Consider the following 19,448-nt stretch of genomic DNA (forward strand, 5'->3'; position numbering starts at 1 on the left):
GATGATCATAAGTCGAAGATGAATAAAAAGAGGAAGAAATGTCCCGCATACCCCACTTTGGCCATGACATCATAGCCGAGGCAAGCTCCTACCTATAGAAAAAGAATTAACGTACATGATAAGCGAGTGTCTCAGACAAGCGAGTGTCTCAAAAATCCCTCAACCTCCCCAAATTTTCATTCAACCATGAATTTCTCAACAACCAACAATGCCACGGCTTAATAACAAGGCGAATATTCTTCTTGCTCTTCAAGCTCTTCAAAATGACCCAAAATTAAGTCTCCGTCGCGCAGAAAGCAAATATACAGTCTCCTGGAAAACCCTTGGTCGCCGCCAGAAGGGCATCCAGTCTCAACGCGATGCCACTCCCAAATCACGCAAACTATCTGACCTGGAAGAGCAGACCATAGTTCAGTTTATTCTCGACCTAGATTCGCGAGGATTCCCCCCGAGACTACGTTGTGTGGAAGAAATGGGCAACCGATTGCTCGCCGACCGCGACGCGCCACCTGTCGGCAAGCGATGGGCTTCCAACTTTGTCAAGCGACACAGAGAGCTCAAGACGCGTTTTTTTCGTAGATATGACTGTCAGAGAGCCAAGTGCGAAGATCCAAACATCATTCGAAACTGGTTTAGGCTTATGGAAAACACAGTCGCCAAGTACGGCATCCGATCGGATGATATCTGGAACTTTGACGAGACTGGTTTTATGATGGGCGTCATTGCAAGCGGAATGGTCGTCACAGGCACAGACAGGCGTGGGAGGCCTAAATCAGTCCAACCTGGGAACCGGGAATGGATTACCGTCATTCAGGCCATCAATGCGGAAGGCCGAGCGATCCCGCCGTTCATCATTGGTGCGGGCCAGTATCACCTCGCCAACTGGTACCGAGACAGCAACCTCCCAGGCGATTGGGCCATTGCGACGAGCCCAAATGGCTGGACCGATAATGAGGTAGGCCTCGAGTGGCTAAAACACTTCGACCGGTGTACAAGCAAGCGATCAAATAGTCGCTATCGTCTTCTGATCCTCGACGGCCACGAAAGTCACCACTCTATCGATTTTGAGAGATATTGTAAGGAAAACAAGATCATCACGCTCTGTATGCCACCTCACTCGTCTCATCTACTTCAGCCTCTCGATGTCGGGTGCTTTAACCTACTCAAGAAGGCGTATGGTCGAGAAATTGAGCATCTGATCCGATGCTCCATAACCCACGTTTCCAAGACCGAGTTCTTCTCGGCTTTTTATGCCGCATTTCAGGCCACAATGACGGAGGAAAATATAAAATCAGCCTTTAGAGGAGCCGGGCTTGTGCCTCTCGACCCGGAAAGTGTGGTCTCAAAGATTGATGTGCGGCTGCGGACCCCAACGCCTGCCGAGGAGGTAGCTAGCCCCTCGACCCCTTGGGTCTCAAAGACGCCAAAGACCGTGCTTGAAGCACAATTTCAGTGTGAATACCTCGATAGACGAATCAGGCGGCACAAAAGTAGCTCCCCAGAGTCAATTCTAGGAGCTCTCAAGTCTCTTGCTAAGGGAACTAAGGCGATAATGCACGAGAATGCCTTGTTAAGGGCTGAGAACCAAGACCTTCGACAAGCAAATGAGATACTAAGTCGGCGGCGGAATATGAAAAAAACCAGACTGCAGAAGAGAGGGGTGATGACAGTAGAGGAAGGAAGGCAAGCGATTGATCAGATGAATGTTGACGGGCAGGCAGTGGAAGAATCGTTGAGAAGTGGTAGTCAGGGAAGGTCGGTGCAAGCGAAGGAAAGGCATTGTGGAGTATGCGGCAAGATGGGGCATAACGCAAGAACATGTCAGATAGTTGTTTCAGTGTCTGAGGAAGAGTATAGCAGTTAATTTCAATTGATTTAGAGGTTCGTTGTGTTTTTGTGACGATTTACATCTTGTGGATCGATGTTTGTTGAGACACTCGCTTATCATGTACGTTATAGAGACGAAAAACTTTTCACAACAGCGAGAACGAATTTTTGAAACAACAGCTACATATTGAGCACAACACTCCCGCCCGTGGCCGCAATGGCTTTGACCGGTCATTTCATCTTCCCCGAGGTGTCTTGATGGCCGCAGAGGTCGGGGTACGGTCGCGGGCGAGAAAAGAGCGCGAAACAATCAGAGCATGCCACGAAAACCACGTGTCCGCGAACGGTGACGACCTTAGCTGAGCTACGACGTATCCCATGCAGTGCGACGACGAAGCCCAAACATTTCCACCAGCAGCTTCGAAATAAAACATACAGTCACATATGGGTTTTTGTCGGTCGGCCCATCTCCTAGCCAAGGTTTGCGACGTCCCACTACGACGAGATGACGGACAGAACGGTATCACCTCCCGCGTGGTAGAGCATCAGATACCCGGCATGCTACGAATGATGCCACACAATACTACTCGTTGGCTAGCCGGGAGGGGGTGCCAACTAAGCAAGCTTAGTTGGCCACAAAAGTATGAGACAAGGCGAAAAGTGTGAGACATCCCGGAAGATGCCCACTTGGCGTGATTTGCACCAAAATACCATTTTTTTCAATCAAATGACACTCAAATCTTGTCAAAATAGGCTCAAACTGATGAAAAGGCGTAGTTTGAAGCTTCTATTGATTTATTGGCTATTTCAGAGTGGGAGAAATGGCTGCGACGGCTCTGGTGATGCTCTGGCAAGGGAAACAGCTTCCCTGCCAAAATGTGCCGTATATGTTACGATCGGCCCCTATAGGCAGCTGTAAGCACCACTGTAATCGCTAGCATAGTGATTATAGCCCGATCTTTTGCCCTGTGGCTTAGCGGTTAGGTGCAACCGTTACAGTATATCTGTTTCCTTAGCCAATAAGGCTATCTTCTTGTGCCGTTCTTATTCCCCTGATGATATCACGAAGTGACTCATGAAGCTGCGTGTGGTGTTGATAGGGACAAGGAGTTGAGGGAAGTGTAGGTAGTGATGACTCAGAGTCAGGTGCACAGGGCGGCGATGAGGGCATCTCGACTTCGCTGCCGCCGGCGACTTCAATTACAGGAAGAATCTCGTCTTCTTCATCCATTTCCTCGTGCTCTTGTGCTTGTGTGAGGTTGAAAGTGACCGTATCATCACTGTGAGGGAGGCCGGTGAGATCAACGGCGCTGAGGGGCTTCGCGGCATACTGTGCCTTGCGGATAGCTTCATGCACATCATCAGGGAGTTGTGTATCTATCATATAGCCGCCAGTCTCTTCTTTCAGTGCTTCAGTCATTTGTGAACGCTGTGTATCCATAGATAAATAGTCATATTGCTTCCCTGTGTGCTCCAACCACTGCTTGAACTGCAGCCTCTTTGGTATACCGTTGACGATAACTTCTTTGTTCTCTCGCCACTCATCCTTGAGGCGGTTCATCTCCTTGATGATGACAGATCGTGTGAATCGTATACCCTGCTTATGTTGCTTCTTCTTATCGTCGGCGATAGCCTCCTCTTGTTGATCTCGCAGATCTTGCAGCGATACTGTAGGAATAAGGTCAGAGACGGTCTTTGCACGGCGGCCTCGCTTTCTCTCGTGATACCGCTTTTCGATGCAAGTTCTTCGATCATCCACGTACTTTTTAATAACATCCTCAAGCACCACAGCTTCATGAACGATGTTGCGAATGTGCCGGAGCCCTGCGAGCGTAGGAGAACTAAGGATATCGTGATATCGCTCGCCGATGGTCTCGGCGGTGCTAGAAGCGGCGTAAAATCGCATATCTGAGGGAAGAAGTGAGAAATGAGCAGGCGTGAAGGTCTTCTTCTTCTTGAGCTGCTTCCTGAGAAGATATTCTATGGCAGGTCGGTCTGTGGAAGGGTAGATGCCCATTTTTTTGGAAGCCCGAGATGATGTGAGCGGCAGTGAAGCCTTCATTAAAGATCTCCTGATTTTGGTGAGAAAAGGGGCCTTTTTCGGTGAAGGCTGATTAAGAAGGCACATACCTGAAAAGCTCCTGCAAAGGCACGCCGGCCAAAGGTAAGATTTCCCTTCCGCAACGCCTCACAAAGCTTCTTCTGATGCGCTTCCTTCAGAAATTGAAATACGCCTACATCCATCGGCTGGAGTATATGCGTTGAATGAGGCGGAAGAAATGCTACGAGAATATTGAACTTTATCATATATTCTCGTAATTCGAATGAGCCGTGGCCTGTGAAGCCGTCGATAACGAGCAGCCGCCATACAGCCAGTGTTGGATAGCCACGCTATGAAACTGAAACTGGGGGGAGTTTCAGTTTCATGACACCGGACGTCAGTATAGTTTCAGTTTCATACGAAGCAATATCCAGTTGCAGTCCAATTTTTTGACAAGCTCGGTATCGATATGCACCTTATCTCCAAGTACCCCAAAGATGTTTGGCATTGTCTGCCTACCTACACTACCAATTCCCTAGGCTCGCCATCACTTTCTGCCCCCTTACTCATCTCTATATCTTCTTGGAGTATCCTTACAGCCGCGTCGATATCCTCCGCTTCTCTAAACACCCCTGCAAGGAGCGGCCTGCTCTTTTTCTTTGGAACACTTATCCAACTTTTAATGCACTCACATGCCTCTACCATTTTGGCAGACATCCTACTTCTATCCCATCTAACCTGCCGTCTTGCGCCTGAGAAGATTCGCTCTGCTTCCGTAGACATGGGGGGGATGCAGAATATGTCAATAGCCATACGGCAGAGGAGGGGGAAATTCTCTCGCTGGGTCGGTTCCAGCCACCACTGTAAGGCCGTTTGTTGTCCAATCCCAACCTGTGAGCCCTGCGAAGTATCATCAAAACCAGGCCATTAGAAGGCTTCAAATTACTTACATAAATAAAGCGGTCGAATTCATCCTTCACCTCACTCGCTGTGCTGTACACCTTCTGCCTCCAGCGATCAAACTCATCGAGTTCTTGCTCTTTATCCTGCTGTTCATCTGGGAGCTGGTAGCTCTTGTAGTCTGTGGATCAGATCTTCCTTACAGCCTTCACGGCATTGCTGACCCAGGCTGGGTTTCTCTTCCACTCAGACATGGCTATATGAATATTCAAATAAGGCCTTATATGAATATGCATGAATAACGTGAATCACAAGTATGTGAGCCAGACAAGTATGTGAGCCAAAAATCCCTCATCCTACATCATAAGTATCTAATCAAATAATTCTCAAGCACCCAGTATGTCACAACCTAATAAAGAAGGTAGAATCCTTCTTGCACTTCAAGCCCTTCAAAATAACCCAAAATTAAGCACCCGACGCGCTGCAAATATATATAAAGTCGATCGCAGTACATTACGTCGCCGCCAGAATGGCGCTCAATCCCGCCGCGACTGGACCCCAGGATCACGAAAGCTATCTAATCTAGAAGAAAGGACTTTAGTTCGCTTTATTCTAAAGCTAGATTCCCAAGGGTTTCCCCCAAAACTGTCTTTTGTTGAAGCAATGGCTAATTGTCTCCTCGCTGACCGCAACGCGTTACCTGTCGGCATACACTGGGCTAACAATTTTATCAAGCGACAACCAGAGCTCAAGATGCGTTTCTTTCGGAGATATGATTACCAGAGAGCCAAATGTGAAGATCCGACTATTATTCGAAATTGGTTTAGGCTTGTAGAGAACACAATCGCGAAATATGGTATCCAATCACATGATATTTGGAATTTTGATGAGACTGGCTTTATGATGGGCATGATTTCAAGCGGAATGGTCGTCACAGGTTCAGAAAGGCTTGGAAGACCGAGATCAGTGCAGCCTGGAAACCGTGAATGGATTACAGTCATTCAGGCGATTAATGCGGAAGGCCAGGCGATTGAGCCGTTTATCATTGGCGCGGGCCAAAATCACCTCGCTAACTGGCATGAAGAACCTACCCTCCCGTGCGATTGGGTTATTGCAATGAGCCAAAATGGCTGGACAAATAACGAACTGGGTCTTGAGTGGCTAAAGCACTTTGACCGACGCACAGCTGATCGATCAGTTGGTTCCTATCGTCTTCTGATCCTTGATGGCCACGAAAGCCACCACTCTGTCGAATTTGAGAGATATTGCGAGGCAAATAAGATTATTACGCTCTGTATGCCGGCTCATTCGTCTCATCTACTCCAGCCTCTCGATATTGGGTGCTTTGGGCCGCTTAAAAAGGCATATGGTCGAGAAATTGAGGATCTGATCAGAAGGTCTGTACATCACATTTCGAAGACCGAGTTCTTTCCTGCCTTTGCCGCCGCCTTTCAAGCCACTATGACCGAAAAGAATATCAGAGGGGCTTTTAGAGGGGCTGGCCTTGTTCCTTTTGACCCTGAAAGTGTGATCTCAAAGCTTGATGTTCAGCTACGGACTCCAACACCTCCCGTGGAGGAGGCCAGCCAGGCTCAGCCTTGGACTTCAAAGACACCAAAGACAGTTCTCGAGGCCGAATCTCAGTCTGAATACCTCTATAGGCGAATCAGAAGGCATCAAAGTAGCTCCCCAGAGTCAATACTAGGAGCTCTGAAGTCGCTTGCAAAGGGAACAAAGGCAATAATGCATGAGAATGCCTTATTGAGGGCTGAGCTTAGAGAAGTTCGAGAGGCAAATGAGATACTAAGCCGGCGCCGAAGGGCAAAAAGAATCCGACTACAGAAAGGAGGAATTATGACTGTAGGAGAAGCAAGAGATTTAATTGACCAGATGGATGTTGATACGCAGGTAGTGGCCGAATCGTCGAGGAGTGGTGGTCAAGGAAGGTCGGCGCGACCGGGGGTTCGGCGCTGTGGTATATGCGGCAAGACGGGACATAATGCAAGAACATGTCAGGAGGATATTGAGGTATCTGGAGTAGAGGATAGTAAGTAATTTTAATTGATTAGCTAGTTTGTGGTGTTTTTGTTGTAATATTTAGTTTGAAGGCTAAGAAAAGTGGCTCACATACTTGTCTGGCTCACATACTAGTGATTCACGTTATATTCATATTCATATCCATATAATATATGAATATAATATGTACTTGCGTATCCATATTCATGCATATTCATATAAGGGAGGGGTCCCTGATTGGCTCAAATTAGATCTAATCTGTGTAGATGATTGGTACTAGTCACATCCAGTCTCATTAGCTTAAGCTACAGGTCTCGACGCAGCCATTAGGTATTTAGAGAGCTACCACCACTCTGTCACAATTTCTGATGGATCTGGATCATAGGGATAGAATCTCTTGATTTTTCCATCTAATGAGTGGAAATAGGTCGATTTATTTACACCTAAGACGAATTCGGCCTCCGGGGCCCTTGTGTTGAAGAACTGGCTTTTTGGGAGACATAGGTGATACCAACCTCTGACGGGAAGACCGGACTTCCGGACTGCCGGTCTGAGCAGCCTGTTTGAACAGCTGGAAGACTTTCCTTCCAGTTTGACCAAATGTATCACCTTTGGTCTGTTGGATGTGACAAACTACAAATACACTTCAACTGGCTGCGAGAGGGACATATTAGACCGTCAGCTGAGGGTGGGATAGGCCTCCCGTGTGATCCAGAGGCTATAGAGGGTGATATCTAATAGCGAACAGGCCAAACGGGAGCTTTTGAGAAGTTTTCGGGCTATATAACTACACCAATAGATTCCTCTCACTTCACTCAGTAATTAGCTTGGCATCACGTGAACCCTTATATGAATATGCATGAATATGTTATATGAATATGTGTTTTGGTAGATAAGTTGAATATAATATGAATATAAGAAAATCGGTGTGAATATTCATATAGCCATGTATGCTTCCACTGCTCACTCAGATAGCTCTTTCGGAGTGCTGGGTGGAGGAGAATACCGGCCACGTACACCGGGGCTTGTTCGGTAAGCTGGTAATACTTCTCGAACTTTAGCCAAGCCACGTGAAAGCGCGCGTAGAAGCGTGGGCCACTGAAAGCCCGGTTTTTAGTCCGCGTGAAGTGATGATGGAGGAAATCCATATGGGAGAGAACTTCATCGAGTGTATTCTCCCGGCCTTGGCGCATCGAGATCTGGTGGAATACTTGTAAGAACGCATGAATATCTCCTAGTTCGTTCCAGTCGTTGTGGTCCAGTGCATCTTTCTCGATTTTGGCATGATTTTCTTGAATCCAATCCATGAACTTTGCCTGATTCTCAATTGCCACGTCAATGAGGCGAAACCATGAATTCCAACGTGTGTCATTGTCCCTCGGCAAGGCCCTGCCAATCTCGGCCTTGAAGTCGTTATAAATGCTGGTAGAGCTCCTTGAATATATGCACAAGTTGTGGAGTTTCCCCAGAACACTAAACTCCCGCCATTCCTCGGTAGCTTGTGCCTTCGTAATAATACCCCCTTCTTCTTTCTCGGATAGCCTGCACAGCCGCTCATACGCCTCATCAATCCCCTCTCTCTCATCCTCCTGAATCTTCTTTGCTTTACTCCGAAAGAGGAAGGCTTGAACGATGAGGTTCATGATGTGGCCACTGCAGCGTAGTCGCCTGGCAACCGGATCTAAACCATCAATCTCTTTTGCGATATCGTCAAGCATAGTGTCGTTAGCGTCATGGTTATCCATTGTAAAGTAGCCAACCTTTCCTCTGAGATCGTACTCTTCGACAACCTCCAGGAAGGCCTTGGCTTGCAATTTCCCGTTGTGGCTTCCTTTGAACTCGCGCAGTGACAATAACGCTTGAGCGACTCCTCTCGTCTCCGCATCTACAAAATGGACCACGATTGCCTGGTATGCCGCCTTCTGTTCCGATGAGGTCCACATATCAATGGTAAAGTGGACCATAGATGAGAGAGAATTATGAAGCTTCTTGACGAGCCCTTGTTTGTGTTGAGCGAAAGTCTTTTCGAGAAGCTTCGGCACCGCTCTGCGGCTGCGTAGGAGGACGTCCCGGGCCATATAGTTGCAGGAGAGTATAACAGCATGAAACTCGGGGGACTCGATGAATGTGTGGGCGATATTGCGAACCGCAAGAAGCCTGGCGAGTGCTTCCTCGAATGCAGGAATATTAATAGCGTTTGCCAAATATTTTTCCTCGTTAAGGTCTCGATTGGCTTGACGTTCCTCCTGCCCTCCGAACAAGTCCGTAATGGTGCCATGTTGCTGCTTCTTCAGATCCGACCTTTCCACATGCTCTATCACCCGTATGCCATGAAAGTCCTGCAGGTGCTTGCGGGCTCGACTCAGGTTCGTCGTTATCGAATTAGGCTTTTTCGTGGAGTCGCAGTGCTTGCAGTACCAAATTTCATGGTATGAGCTATCGCGAGCTTTCTCCCCTCTCTCTTCATAAGGGCCACGCGCCTCGTTCCAAGTGCTTTTATTCGTACGGCCTTTGGCGCGCTTGCCATCCCGATCAGAGGGAGAGCGATCCAATGTGCGCTTCGCGGGAACGGGAGAACCAGGCAAAGCAGGCAAAGCAGGCGAAGCAGGCCCCAAGAGCTCATCAGAAGGCTCCGATAACAAGGGAGCGGGCGAAGCTGATGACATGTTGTCGGACAATTAATTCCACAGGGGTCAGTGATGGCACCAGTCAACTGATAAGAATTAACAAAAGAACAGATGAAATTGAACAGCCATGTGTTCAGGCATAGCTATTTAAGCTCGTGTCGTTAGGATTGGAGTCCTTGATGCGACAAGCCGGATGTGAAACCAGAGACACGACTCTAAAGTACAGGCCGCACCTGAATGTCTTATATTCGTCAATGTAACACTAATGGCACATAAAAACATTTCCCTCCAGCCTCGATCACTATTGTGCTCGCAGTTCACCTGAAGCGATGGGTTCCCAGAGTGCCTGTGGATGAATTCCTTGATGACGGAATTGAGGTATGGCAATGAACTACAAATTATGACGAGGTTGGCTTCGACAATCAGCCAGAACGTCGCCGGAGCCAATACCAATGTCGTGTCAGGGTCTTTCCATGTGTCAAACATGATGAGTAGTCTGGGAATGGTAGCACCTAGCGGGAGTAGGCCAATGCTGATACGTGCGACGGTAATCGCTTTGTTCTTCCACGACATCTGGAGTCGAAGGGTCGTGACTGCAACGACAGCCACGAGGACGGAATCTGTTATAACCCCGAAGAACGCTTGCGCTATATGAAACGGATACCGATCAATACATTGAGCCTTAACGAAGAGTCGGAGATTCCACGATGCGTCCATCGGCTTGCAGGCAAGCAGGAGAACAAACCATATAGCGACAGAGGCACCAAGCAGCAAGCCGGCTGTACAACGGATTGCATTTTGAGACCACTTTTTGGGAGTTACCAATCGGTAGGAGGTAATACAGAGAGCCATCCTTGCAAGGGCGGTACCTGGAACGAATAGCAACGTGGCGACAAAATTGAGCTTTATACAAAGGATTAGCGTACAAATTCAACGAAATCTGATAACAGACTTACCGTGGTCGCCGAAGTGGCATCGTCCAGAGATATCTCCCAGATATGTACGCCCAAGACGGAATCATGTAGGCAAACGAGGACAAGGCATTGGGCAGCTGCGGTGAGTATATATGCTAGAAGGATTATAGCTTTTATCGGAATCAGCAGCAGTTTATGCAAGTAGCACCGGCTCACGCTTCGGCCTTACTTACAACTTGGTAAGCGCCACTCTCGATGGTTGTAGAATACCACACAGAGACAAGGCGCAACAATGAAGGAGACGAGAAATCCGATAATACAAATGATGTATATCCAGTTGATAATTGTTGTGTCCTTCTGTGGGTTGGAAAAGTCGACAACATAGTCTTCAGGCGATGCCATCCACACCTTCCTGCCGTCGATTACGGGGAACATCTCGATCCAGTTGCAAAGTTGACTAACAGATGACCAGAAGCCATCAAAGCGTTGCAGGAGGTTGTGGTAATATCATGCGTTTGTGATCTCCCTGACATTGGGTGAACGGGGTATAGTCTTGCTCGCGACAGCGCTGGGTCTTTATGCCATGAAGCTTGACCCCTATCGCTGAGTTTCATTACCCGAAGGCAGACATTCGTAATGTAAACGACCCGTTTAACTCTCATTCGCAGAATTATTTTCCACTTCCTTGACTCAGCACGATAGGGTAATTGTTCACTTGCCGAGACTCTTTTCTCTTCTCTCCGCAACCACTTTGACGAAATAAAGTTTGAGAGTGGAAGTGCGATCGCGAGAGTGGGTATGCTAACCTAAAACGTCTATGCCAGACGGATGGCACAGGGTCTGCCAACACGGCTTTGTGCCCGCGCTGGCTCGCCGAAAAGGTGCGCGAAACCCCCACGGCTCTAGCGTCGCCGGGACGTGACACTATAACCAGGCAAGGCGGATGGTCACTCAAGGCAAGGCAACGGGTTTCGAAATAGTTCGACTCAACCCTTTACTGTTCCCGAGCCTGATTTTGCCAATTCGGTTCGAAATGGACAGAGTGAGCAAGACCTGACCACGTCCCTTTTCACCTCCGCTCGACGTTCCTAATGAGAGTCGAGCTTCTTTTGAGTCGTCAACACCTTCCCATGTCCCTTATGTCCATGGCACAGACCTTCGCCATCATGACACAGAATGCTATTCGCCCTTTCAAGAGTATCACTGACAGCAACGGTCACAGACGGTGTCGGAGTTAGCAGGGCTGGATTTCTTTTCATTCAATGCGGACCGCCCCCACGTCCCGTGCAAGCCGCGTCGCATCGAGCGCGTTCTATTGGAGGGACTTAACCGTTGGTGGCCAGCCGACTCAAACAATAAATGTCAGGGAACGCAATCCCGAAATTGTCATCATTTTAGCTTAATTAACTCTATTCAGTCTTCAGAGCCGACGTGACAGAAGTATGATACACAAACTATCAAAAACGTTGATGTTCATCGAGTATCTGGGATAGAACCTCAGGTCCCATTTGGTTCCAATCAGCTTTGGCGATGTCGTAAGAGATTGCGCGTGCCGGCTACAGTTACGGGTTGATTGTTGGCGTACAGCCTGGGACTTAATTCTCTAGTTTCAGACATTGAGCACTTCACAGTTGCAATCCAGTCGCCGATCTTCCGCAATACAGCAACGATAGTGTATGAGCCCAGCAACGTCCTCGTATCTCCTAGGACGAGCGACCCTATGATCTCAATTCTGTCCTCGCGCCAACTCGCAAAGGACAACTTCCAATCGTGCCCGATGATATACAGTAGTGGCACCGTGACAATGCCATGCTGAGCAATCCGTTCAGGCACGAGCATGGTCATGCGTTGATACCAGGCCGCCGTCCAGACGGAGAGCTGCAGCTCACCGTCTTGCTGGATGCCTGTTGTCTTGGTTTCGATATTGCAAGCTATGGGAGCGAATTGCAACGGAGGATATCCTGTTTGATTGACGGATTGGGCGTCGGAGGATTGAGACCAAACTCTTTCCGCAATAGTTGACATGAGCTTTGCATCAGCTGAAGGAGTCTCGGTATTGCTCTCATCGATCAGTTGCCGAGGTTTCCCATCATTGAGCCAAAGGGTCAGGCAGAAGTCGATCATCTTGTTCTCAATAGCGCTATACCCAGTCGATTGACGGCAAGTCGGTCGCAATGGCTCCTGTCTGCGCCCGTGTAACTTCGTTTCGGTCGAATGCGAATGTTGGTATTTCGGACCTGACCTGTTGCGAGCTTGCACCGCAAGTCATCGAGGAAGACAGGGTAAGTATCTAGCATAAAACTGCTGGTTCTCAATCCTATCGGATTGATTTCGGCATTGCGGATTTGTCGCGAAGGGGATCATCGGCTTGATATCAATTTCCGGCACCTCAAGACAGGCGGTGAATGGCTATAAGTACTCGATGCAGAGCATGAAATCTGTTCTTTAGTTCGATTTTGTTATAAACGGCCGAGGCGTGGAGTGATTTCGTAGTATGCCCCGTCTGGTTGCGCAAGCGCAATCGGATCTCATCGTCGCTTCAATGAGGACAGATCCATCACAGCCACGACACTTGGGAACTCTGAAGGCGGCGGCTATGGAAGCCCTTGTCGATTAGCGCTGCGCTTCTGTCGTTTGCGCTGCCGATCGGAGCAGTCGACTCAACAGGACTCGGTCGGGGAATGGATCGTGCTTCAAGTCGTCGAAAATGGATGAAAGGCAACTTTCGATACCATTCTCTCCTGTGTGCATTATGTGCACATAACAGAGTCATCAGGCGGTTGTTGGTGAAAAGGCTGCCGGTTTCTCTGTGTTGTGCCATAATATGAAGATGGACCAATTCAGAGATGAGGGCAGATCAGATTATTGGAGTCGTCACCCTGCCGACAGGCTTACTCTCACAGTACGCTATACTCGTTAATTCCACGATGACCCACTTCTACCTTAGCCACAGCCTTGACAGTAGCTCAGTCCCTCATCAGAGGAACTTACCCTAGACAAAAGCAGAATAAAGTCACAGAGCCTCACAACTTCCAAAAATGCAGCGAAGTCGGACGTTTTCCTCTATCGCTAGCCCGACGGCAAGAAAATCCATTCAAATTACTTCTCACGTCCTACTGCTATTCTAACGGCAAAAACCCTCCGCCAATAGCGGATGCTAAGAAAGAATTATTACAAGAAGACGTGGGGTACCTTTTCCATCACGACCGAGGATATGGTCCGACGTGACGTCACAGTCGATAGACATCAGCCCGAACTACAGGGTATGCGTGAATTTGCGTGGCAATTACTTTCTGCAAACAAATGAGTCTGGGGTCCTTCAATATGCGACAATACGCGAATGCGTATTACTCAAAGGGTCGCTTTTTAACGTACGATGGCTCGTGCCGACCCGCACACGCATCTCTACGCCAGAGTTACATAAGAGTTATTCCGTGAGCGTAGTAGATTAACCCCTCAGTGAGAAACTTTTCGTCTCCATCGCAGTAGAACATTATCCACTGTGGACAAACCCTTCGAATTTTGGACACAATGCTCCAGCGCCGGTAAAAGCGTGCATTGACGTTAGCTCTGTTTGATCGTCTGACTTGGTGAAGGAGATGCTGAACGGTGTCATACAGTACGTGATCATGCTAATAAAAACCTACGATTCACATCTGTCCCAATGGATATTTAGGCGCAAGCACTGTTGTGAGGGGTAGTCAAGGGGTCACGGTCATTGGTCGGCATGACGTCAAGGTCTATAAGTAACCGGCACTGCGGGGCATGAGGGAATTATTGCGCGTCGATATGCAGGGATCCCCGCTATGCAAGAAATCCCGTGCTTCTTCGGAGACTAGAAAGTCATCATACCCTAAGCCTGATGACATGTGCCCGACCCATCTTCGTCATAACTTTTCCCAACCTCCGCCCAACGGTCAGAAAAATTTGTCTCCCTCATCCGACGATAATGCTCTCCGCAAAGACTTCTAGTCACGAATAGCGCGCTCTATCTCAGCACTCTCACCAGCCATACTTTGTACGATACAATCAAACCAGACCTTTCAACGCCATCGTTCATTTATCAGGTGACCAAAATGCCGGAAAATGAAGACTCGCACCCCGCCAAGGACGATCACATTTTATATATTAAACAAAAGGTTACAGAGGAGGTCCTTGATAAGTCTCGTGATGTGTATGGAATATGGACTAACTGCCATAATCATCACTAATCACTTGCTTAGTTATCACAATCTTCTACCCGAGACCTCGTTGCCCGTTAACGAAGAACATCTCGATCACTTACTAAAGATAATATGGGATTGCAATGCTTCGAACAAAATTGGCATCATTGCCCTGCATAAGCATAAAACACTACCGCCAAATCACTCCTTCGTCGGGTATGCCGAACAGGCGAAAAAAGGATATCTCTACTGGATCATGAAATTTGCCAACGAAAAGATCGATCTCGATCAGGTCTGTGGGTACAAATTTGCATTCGTTGATGGGATAGGGCTATATCCCTTTGAATTTCGTAAAGGCCAAATGCTTGACCTTTCTGGAATTGCTGAGATCTTATTCTTGCGAATCTATCAATATCTCGTTGACCATGATCTCACCTCGCGCTTTGGAGTCATGTTGCTCATACCAGAACTCTCCCAAAAAAAAAGGACTGAGTTGCTACAACGTCGCGGAATGGTACTAATTGAGACCGAATCGTTACCGCAAACAGACCTTACGACGGTACCGACAGCGTGGCAGTGGGATCCAGACGGAGCAGGAACATATGGCGTGGGGATTGAATGTCAAAAAAGTATAAAAGGCGGTCATGTGAAACCACCAGACGATGACTTGCTATGTGATGTCTATAGCATCTCCGTCTAGTGAGCCCTCAACTGGGCAGAGCAGGCGACTATTCTCTAGTTCTATAAGCCCTCCCCCTTTTTCGTCCTTCAGAATGTACGTCAAAAATATATCCCCATTATTGTAATGAACCAGTGTTGCTTTATCGTGGATGATACATGATGTCGTGCCCACGCGAGCGAGACCTTCGTCAAGCTTGATCTCATAGACAGGTGTGTCAGCGGGAACATCGAGGGGAAGATCTATAGGTCAATTAGCATGCGTTGAGTAAGTCTTGGCGGCTGAAGATACCTTGAAAAACACCTTCTGCTAGCTTCACATATTCCAAGACAGTTTTAAGCTTTGGATAAACTGTTAAGCAGGAATACCCTTTCGCTAAAGTTAAAGTTGCTGTTGGCTCAGATAAGGAAAGCTCTTGTTTCAGTTTGTCGAGTCCTTTTTGACCATCGATACGCCAAACTGCCATTCTGCTATTACCTATTATAGGGGCTGGAAACTTGAATGTATTTGGGGTATCTTCTCTCGCCTTTTTTTGCAAAGGTTGAGCTGTTTGATCGTTGGCCCCATCCTCTCTCCTGCGCTTATTTGGTGGACTGTTGTCATTTGGTGGACTGTTGTCGTTTGGTGGACTGTTGTCGTTTGGTGGGATATCGATCGCCGGGACCTTCTTTGCAGAGCCAATCGATGTTTTGCAAATTTCTTTAACTGTTGGTTGTAAGATAAAAGATAACTTGAAATTGTCTCGAATATACCTGAGTGCCAGTCGGCGAACGGCAATTCATTGGATTCAGCCTTCTCAATGGCGTCGCGAATCTTCTTGTTGGAAAAACAGGTATCGAGTTTGTACTTGTCCACAAAATATGCAGCAAGGCTGCATATTACGTCAAGATCTGTACCCTTTAAACGCCTGAGATATGCAATTGAGAGGGATATGCCAATGAGCAAGGCTGTATAGAATTTGACACGCCTAAGCGTTTGACGCGTGCTAAGCTTGAGATCTTTGCTCAATAGGTGTTCGTCAGGACCAAGCGATTGTTTGAAAAAAAAACCAAGTCGCCTTACGTGTTGGTCAGTGATCTTATTTTGACGTAATGCATTGACTGCCGGCCATAGTGCCAGGAATGCACTTGTTTTCGGTACAAAAATCGCTAACTTGTTGCTTAAAGATTGGAAGTCTTTTGTATCGCCATTGAAATTTACAATGTCGTCCTGGAGACTTTGAATACGATCTGATAAGCTCTCTTTGTTATCCATCATATTGCAGTCTGCTATGTTCTCGTGACTAAATTGCCTGTCGCCTGAACAGGAGGCAAAAAAGAAGTCTTGGGTGAGTAAGAGGGAAAAAGAAGCCTTGGGTGAGCAGGAGGGAAGAAGCGGTTTTAGTTGGGCAGCAGGGACAACCCGGGGGTTGGAGGTGGCGCAGCGTAGGACAACAATATCAGCGGGACCCCTGTTGTTGGCTTCCCCAGCCTTGTAACTCCTACGGCTAATCTTAGAATATATCTCCGATCAGCCTAATGCAAATCTGGGACTAGCGCCCTCCACCATGAACTTCAAGAAGGCGAAGTTCATGAACTTGTTGTCCAGGAGGTCCAGATGTAAACCAACAACAAAGGACAAACATATCAAGCAAAGACGAGAAGTGTACTGTAAGAAACTTCAGAATCTCCTTTAGGCAAAGCACATATACGGTAGCGTGTGCGACCTTTTGAGGGTGCTCTCTCTAGACCCCTGCGAATGCAAGGTACATACTGCAAGTTCGAGAGAAGCTGCACCAGGGCACTAGGAAGTGGAATGCAGCCATGGCTGACTGGGATGGGACCGTTTTGGTAGTAGATGATCCAACAGCCTTGTCTGAGTAAACAGTCAGGGGCTACTTAACGGGGGTGCGTATAGCATCTCCATGTCTGGGATATCGCAGCCTCACCGGTCTCAACTCTCAAATGACACGCAGGCCTATGAAGCAGATAGTTCACGATCGATGAAGCTACTGGGGGGGAGAGGATAGATCATCGCTTCCTCGCATCGGTCCATTTGCCAGTCCATTTGCCAGTCCATTTGCCAGTCCATTTGCCAGTCCATTTGCCAGTCCACTTGCCAGTCATTCCAAAGTCTATTCATCTTCCATAACGGTAATCTACCGGCTACATTCGCTTTCCTGCCCCCAATCTGAGCATGCCGCTCGTATATCAATGCTTCTTTTGCATGGGGATGGTAAAAAGCCATTTCAAGAGGCATGTGGGGGCGCACGACAAAAGTCGTACAGAACAGGACGTCTTTGACATGCACAGTTTGGTGACGAAATTCCTTGCGGACTCTGATGTTCCGCTGGCGCCAAATATATTCAAGCAGGCGATCGAAAGAGCAGGCGGTCTCTCAACTCTGAAGATCGGAGACCAAGACTGGACCAAGCATGGCTATGCTGATCCATATCTGTTCCCCGCAAACCAATGTCGGAACGACATGATTTCAGACGATCTCATTCTGAATGAAGCCTTGTGCGACTTCAATATACACAAATCCAAGGTTTACTCTGTCCAACGACCAGGTGCTCCGGAAAAGTATCCTATGTTGGTAGATGTCTTGAGACAGCTTCAAAAGCCTGATCTGGCTAATGCAAAATATGCAGTGAATCTTGGTCGAGGGAGAGGAGTGCAAAGACCTAGTCATCTCGGCGTCGAGCCAACCATATCAGAAATGATAACGGGTTGCAACATAACACCGGCAGGTACTTTGGTGGACTTACATATTGGTGAGTACGGAAGCTGATCTTGCAATTTGATTGGGGCTGATCGGATAAATAGATCAAGGCAATCATGTTATCACAGCCCTTGGGTTGTGTGCCGTCAAGATCTGGGCAGTATACCCTCCAACTAAGCACAATCTGGCTATTTGGAAGGAGTGCCGAAGATCCAAGAATATCTTCCTTGACTCCGTGACGAAGCTGGAGTACGGCAAAGTTTGTATCCAACCTACAGACATGGCAATATACCTTGGGCCAGGTTGTCTGCACTCTACCTATACTTTGAAAGGTGGCATAGTTCCTGGAATAAACTACACCACAAAGCAGTGCCTGGAAGTCATCATGACTCTCATGGAGATCGAGCTGCTTCACTTCGAAACACTTGAGCCTGCGGACATACAGCCTGTGCTCGAGACCATCATTCTGTGCCTTCCACCAGGCTCTGGGAAACGTTCCGAGGCACTCCTAGCTGTTTGCAAACTTTCAAAAACAGGTTATTTAAAGAATCACGACTTGTATAAAGAGATGAAGGTTAAGGCGGAAACAGGGAGTAGTGATTGTCTTCATTGTAACAAGCGATGGAGGCTCCATTGGAAATGAACTTGGGCGAAGAGGTCTTAGGAACTTGTGTGTGAAGTCCAGATTTAGAGAACGTTGAGATGCGAAGAATCCTAGATGGGCTTGGGAAGTTGGTGGTATCGGTGGCATGAGCTACCTTAATAGACGTTCTTGTTCTTGTTTCATGAAATCATACACAGGATAATAGCAGCGCTGCGCTCAATTCAAGTTCAAGTAACTTTAATGCAAGAATCCGGCTTTTTAATTGGATAACCTGCGATAATTGAATTGAACTTGATCAAGTTCCCCAATCAAATTGCTGCATTTGGTTTTAAAGTTACTTGAACTTGAATTGAGCGCAGCGCTGGATAATAGTTATGACCCCCAAGATCTAACTTCTTTTGATGCCATTCACTATGTGCGGTGGCAGTAGGGAATATACCATTATTGCAATGTGTATCGAAGGGCCCATATCGTCGAGAATGCTACGTATGGGATTACTCGTGGTGGCCGGATTCAAGTCTTGATCTCGCCATGATAACGTCAACAAAAACGTCTGCGACGTTGCTCAATCGAAACCGGCTAGTGCGATTTATCCGTGCGCCGCTTACGGACCCCGTCCTGGCACATGTGCTAATGACGAGTGTCACCTAGCAAAAGCTGTCAGGGACCAGCGGGGGAGATCGGCCATTACTGTGGATAGCAGGCACTGTATACATGACTACGTAACTCGAAGCAACACTCTGACGCTAACAGCCCCGTGCGCCAACCTTGTTCAGCATCCTGGTCCTGCATTTTAGAAGACAGCCCGAACAAACAGGGTGCTGCGAGACTCTATCAACGACCCCTGTCGCGCGGGTCCGAGCTGAGAGCTGAAATGGCATTCGAGGTACGAATAGGACATCCCACGCTTTATGGGTCCTGAGACGTCGCCTCGCCTTATAAGGCAGATGTGTGCGAGGTTGGGTTCCGGAGAAGCA

The 19,448-nt window shown here is 47.8% G+C and overlaps 5 protein-coding genes across 5 annotated transcripts; 2 read left to right on the plus strand and 3 right to left on the minus strand.

The window, feature by feature from the left end:
- Positions 1–9,558: 9,558 nt before the first annotated feature.
- On the minus strand, positions 9,559–10,760 carry FPOAC1_013059 (uncharacterized protein; the record flags this gene model as incomplete). Its single annotated transcript, XM_044857401.1, has 4 exons — positions 9,559–9,563; positions 9,714–10,314; positions 10,368–10,495; positions 10,559–10,760. 4 exons carry the CDS (start codon positions 10,758–10,760, stop codon positions 9,559–9,561), a joined length of 936 nt encoding a protein of 311 aa, XP_044701584.1.
- Positions 10,761–11,843: 1,083 nt separating this feature from the next.
- On the minus strand, positions 11,844–12,449 carry FPOAC1_013060 (uncharacterized protein; the record flags this gene model as incomplete). The annotated part of the gene is made up of 1 exon (XM_044857402.1): positions 11,844–12,449. One exon carries the CDS (start codon positions 12,447–12,449, stop codon positions 11,844–11,846), a length of 606 nt encoding a protein of 201 aa, XP_044701585.1.
- A 2,709-nt stretch (positions 12,450–15,158) lies between these two features.
- FPOAC1_013061 (uncharacterized protein) lies at positions 15,159–16,424 on the minus strand (the record flags this gene model as incomplete). The annotated part of the gene is made up of 3 exons (XM_044857403.1): positions 15,159–15,409; positions 15,645–15,872; positions 15,920–16,424. The coding sequence occupies 3 exons, from the start codon at positions 16,422–16,424 to the stop codon at positions 15,159–15,161; spliced, it is 984 nt and encodes a 327-aa protein (XP_044701586.1).
- Positions 16,425–17,450: 1,026 nt separating this feature from the next.
- FPOAC1_013062 (uncharacterized protein) lies at positions 17,451–17,833 on the plus strand (the record flags this gene model as incomplete). The annotated part of the gene is made up of 2 exons (XM_044857404.1): positions 17,451–17,737; positions 17,797–17,833. The coding sequence occupies 2 exons, from the start codon at positions 17,451–17,453 to the stop codon at positions 17,831–17,833; spliced, it is 324 nt and encodes a 107-aa protein (XP_044701587.1).
- A 31-nt stretch (positions 17,834–17,864) lies between these two features.
- Positions 17,865–19,268, plus strand: FPOAC1_013063 (uncharacterized protein; the record flags this gene model as incomplete). Its single annotated transcript, XM_044857405.1, has 3 exons — positions 17,865–17,919; positions 17,972–18,403; positions 19,225–19,268. The coding sequence occupies 3 exons, from the start codon at positions 17,865–17,867 to the stop codon at positions 19,266–19,268; spliced, it is 531 nt and encodes a 176-aa protein (XP_044701588.1).
- Positions 19,269–19,448: the final 180 nt, after the last annotated feature.

Source organism: Fusarium poae (genome assembly GCF_019609905.1).
Source record: "Fusarium poae strain DAOMC 252244 chromosome Unknown contig_1, whole genome shotgun sequence".
Lineage (NCBI taxonomy): Eukaryota > Fungi > Ascomycota > Sordariomycetes > Hypocreales > Nectriaceae > Fusarium > Fusarium poae.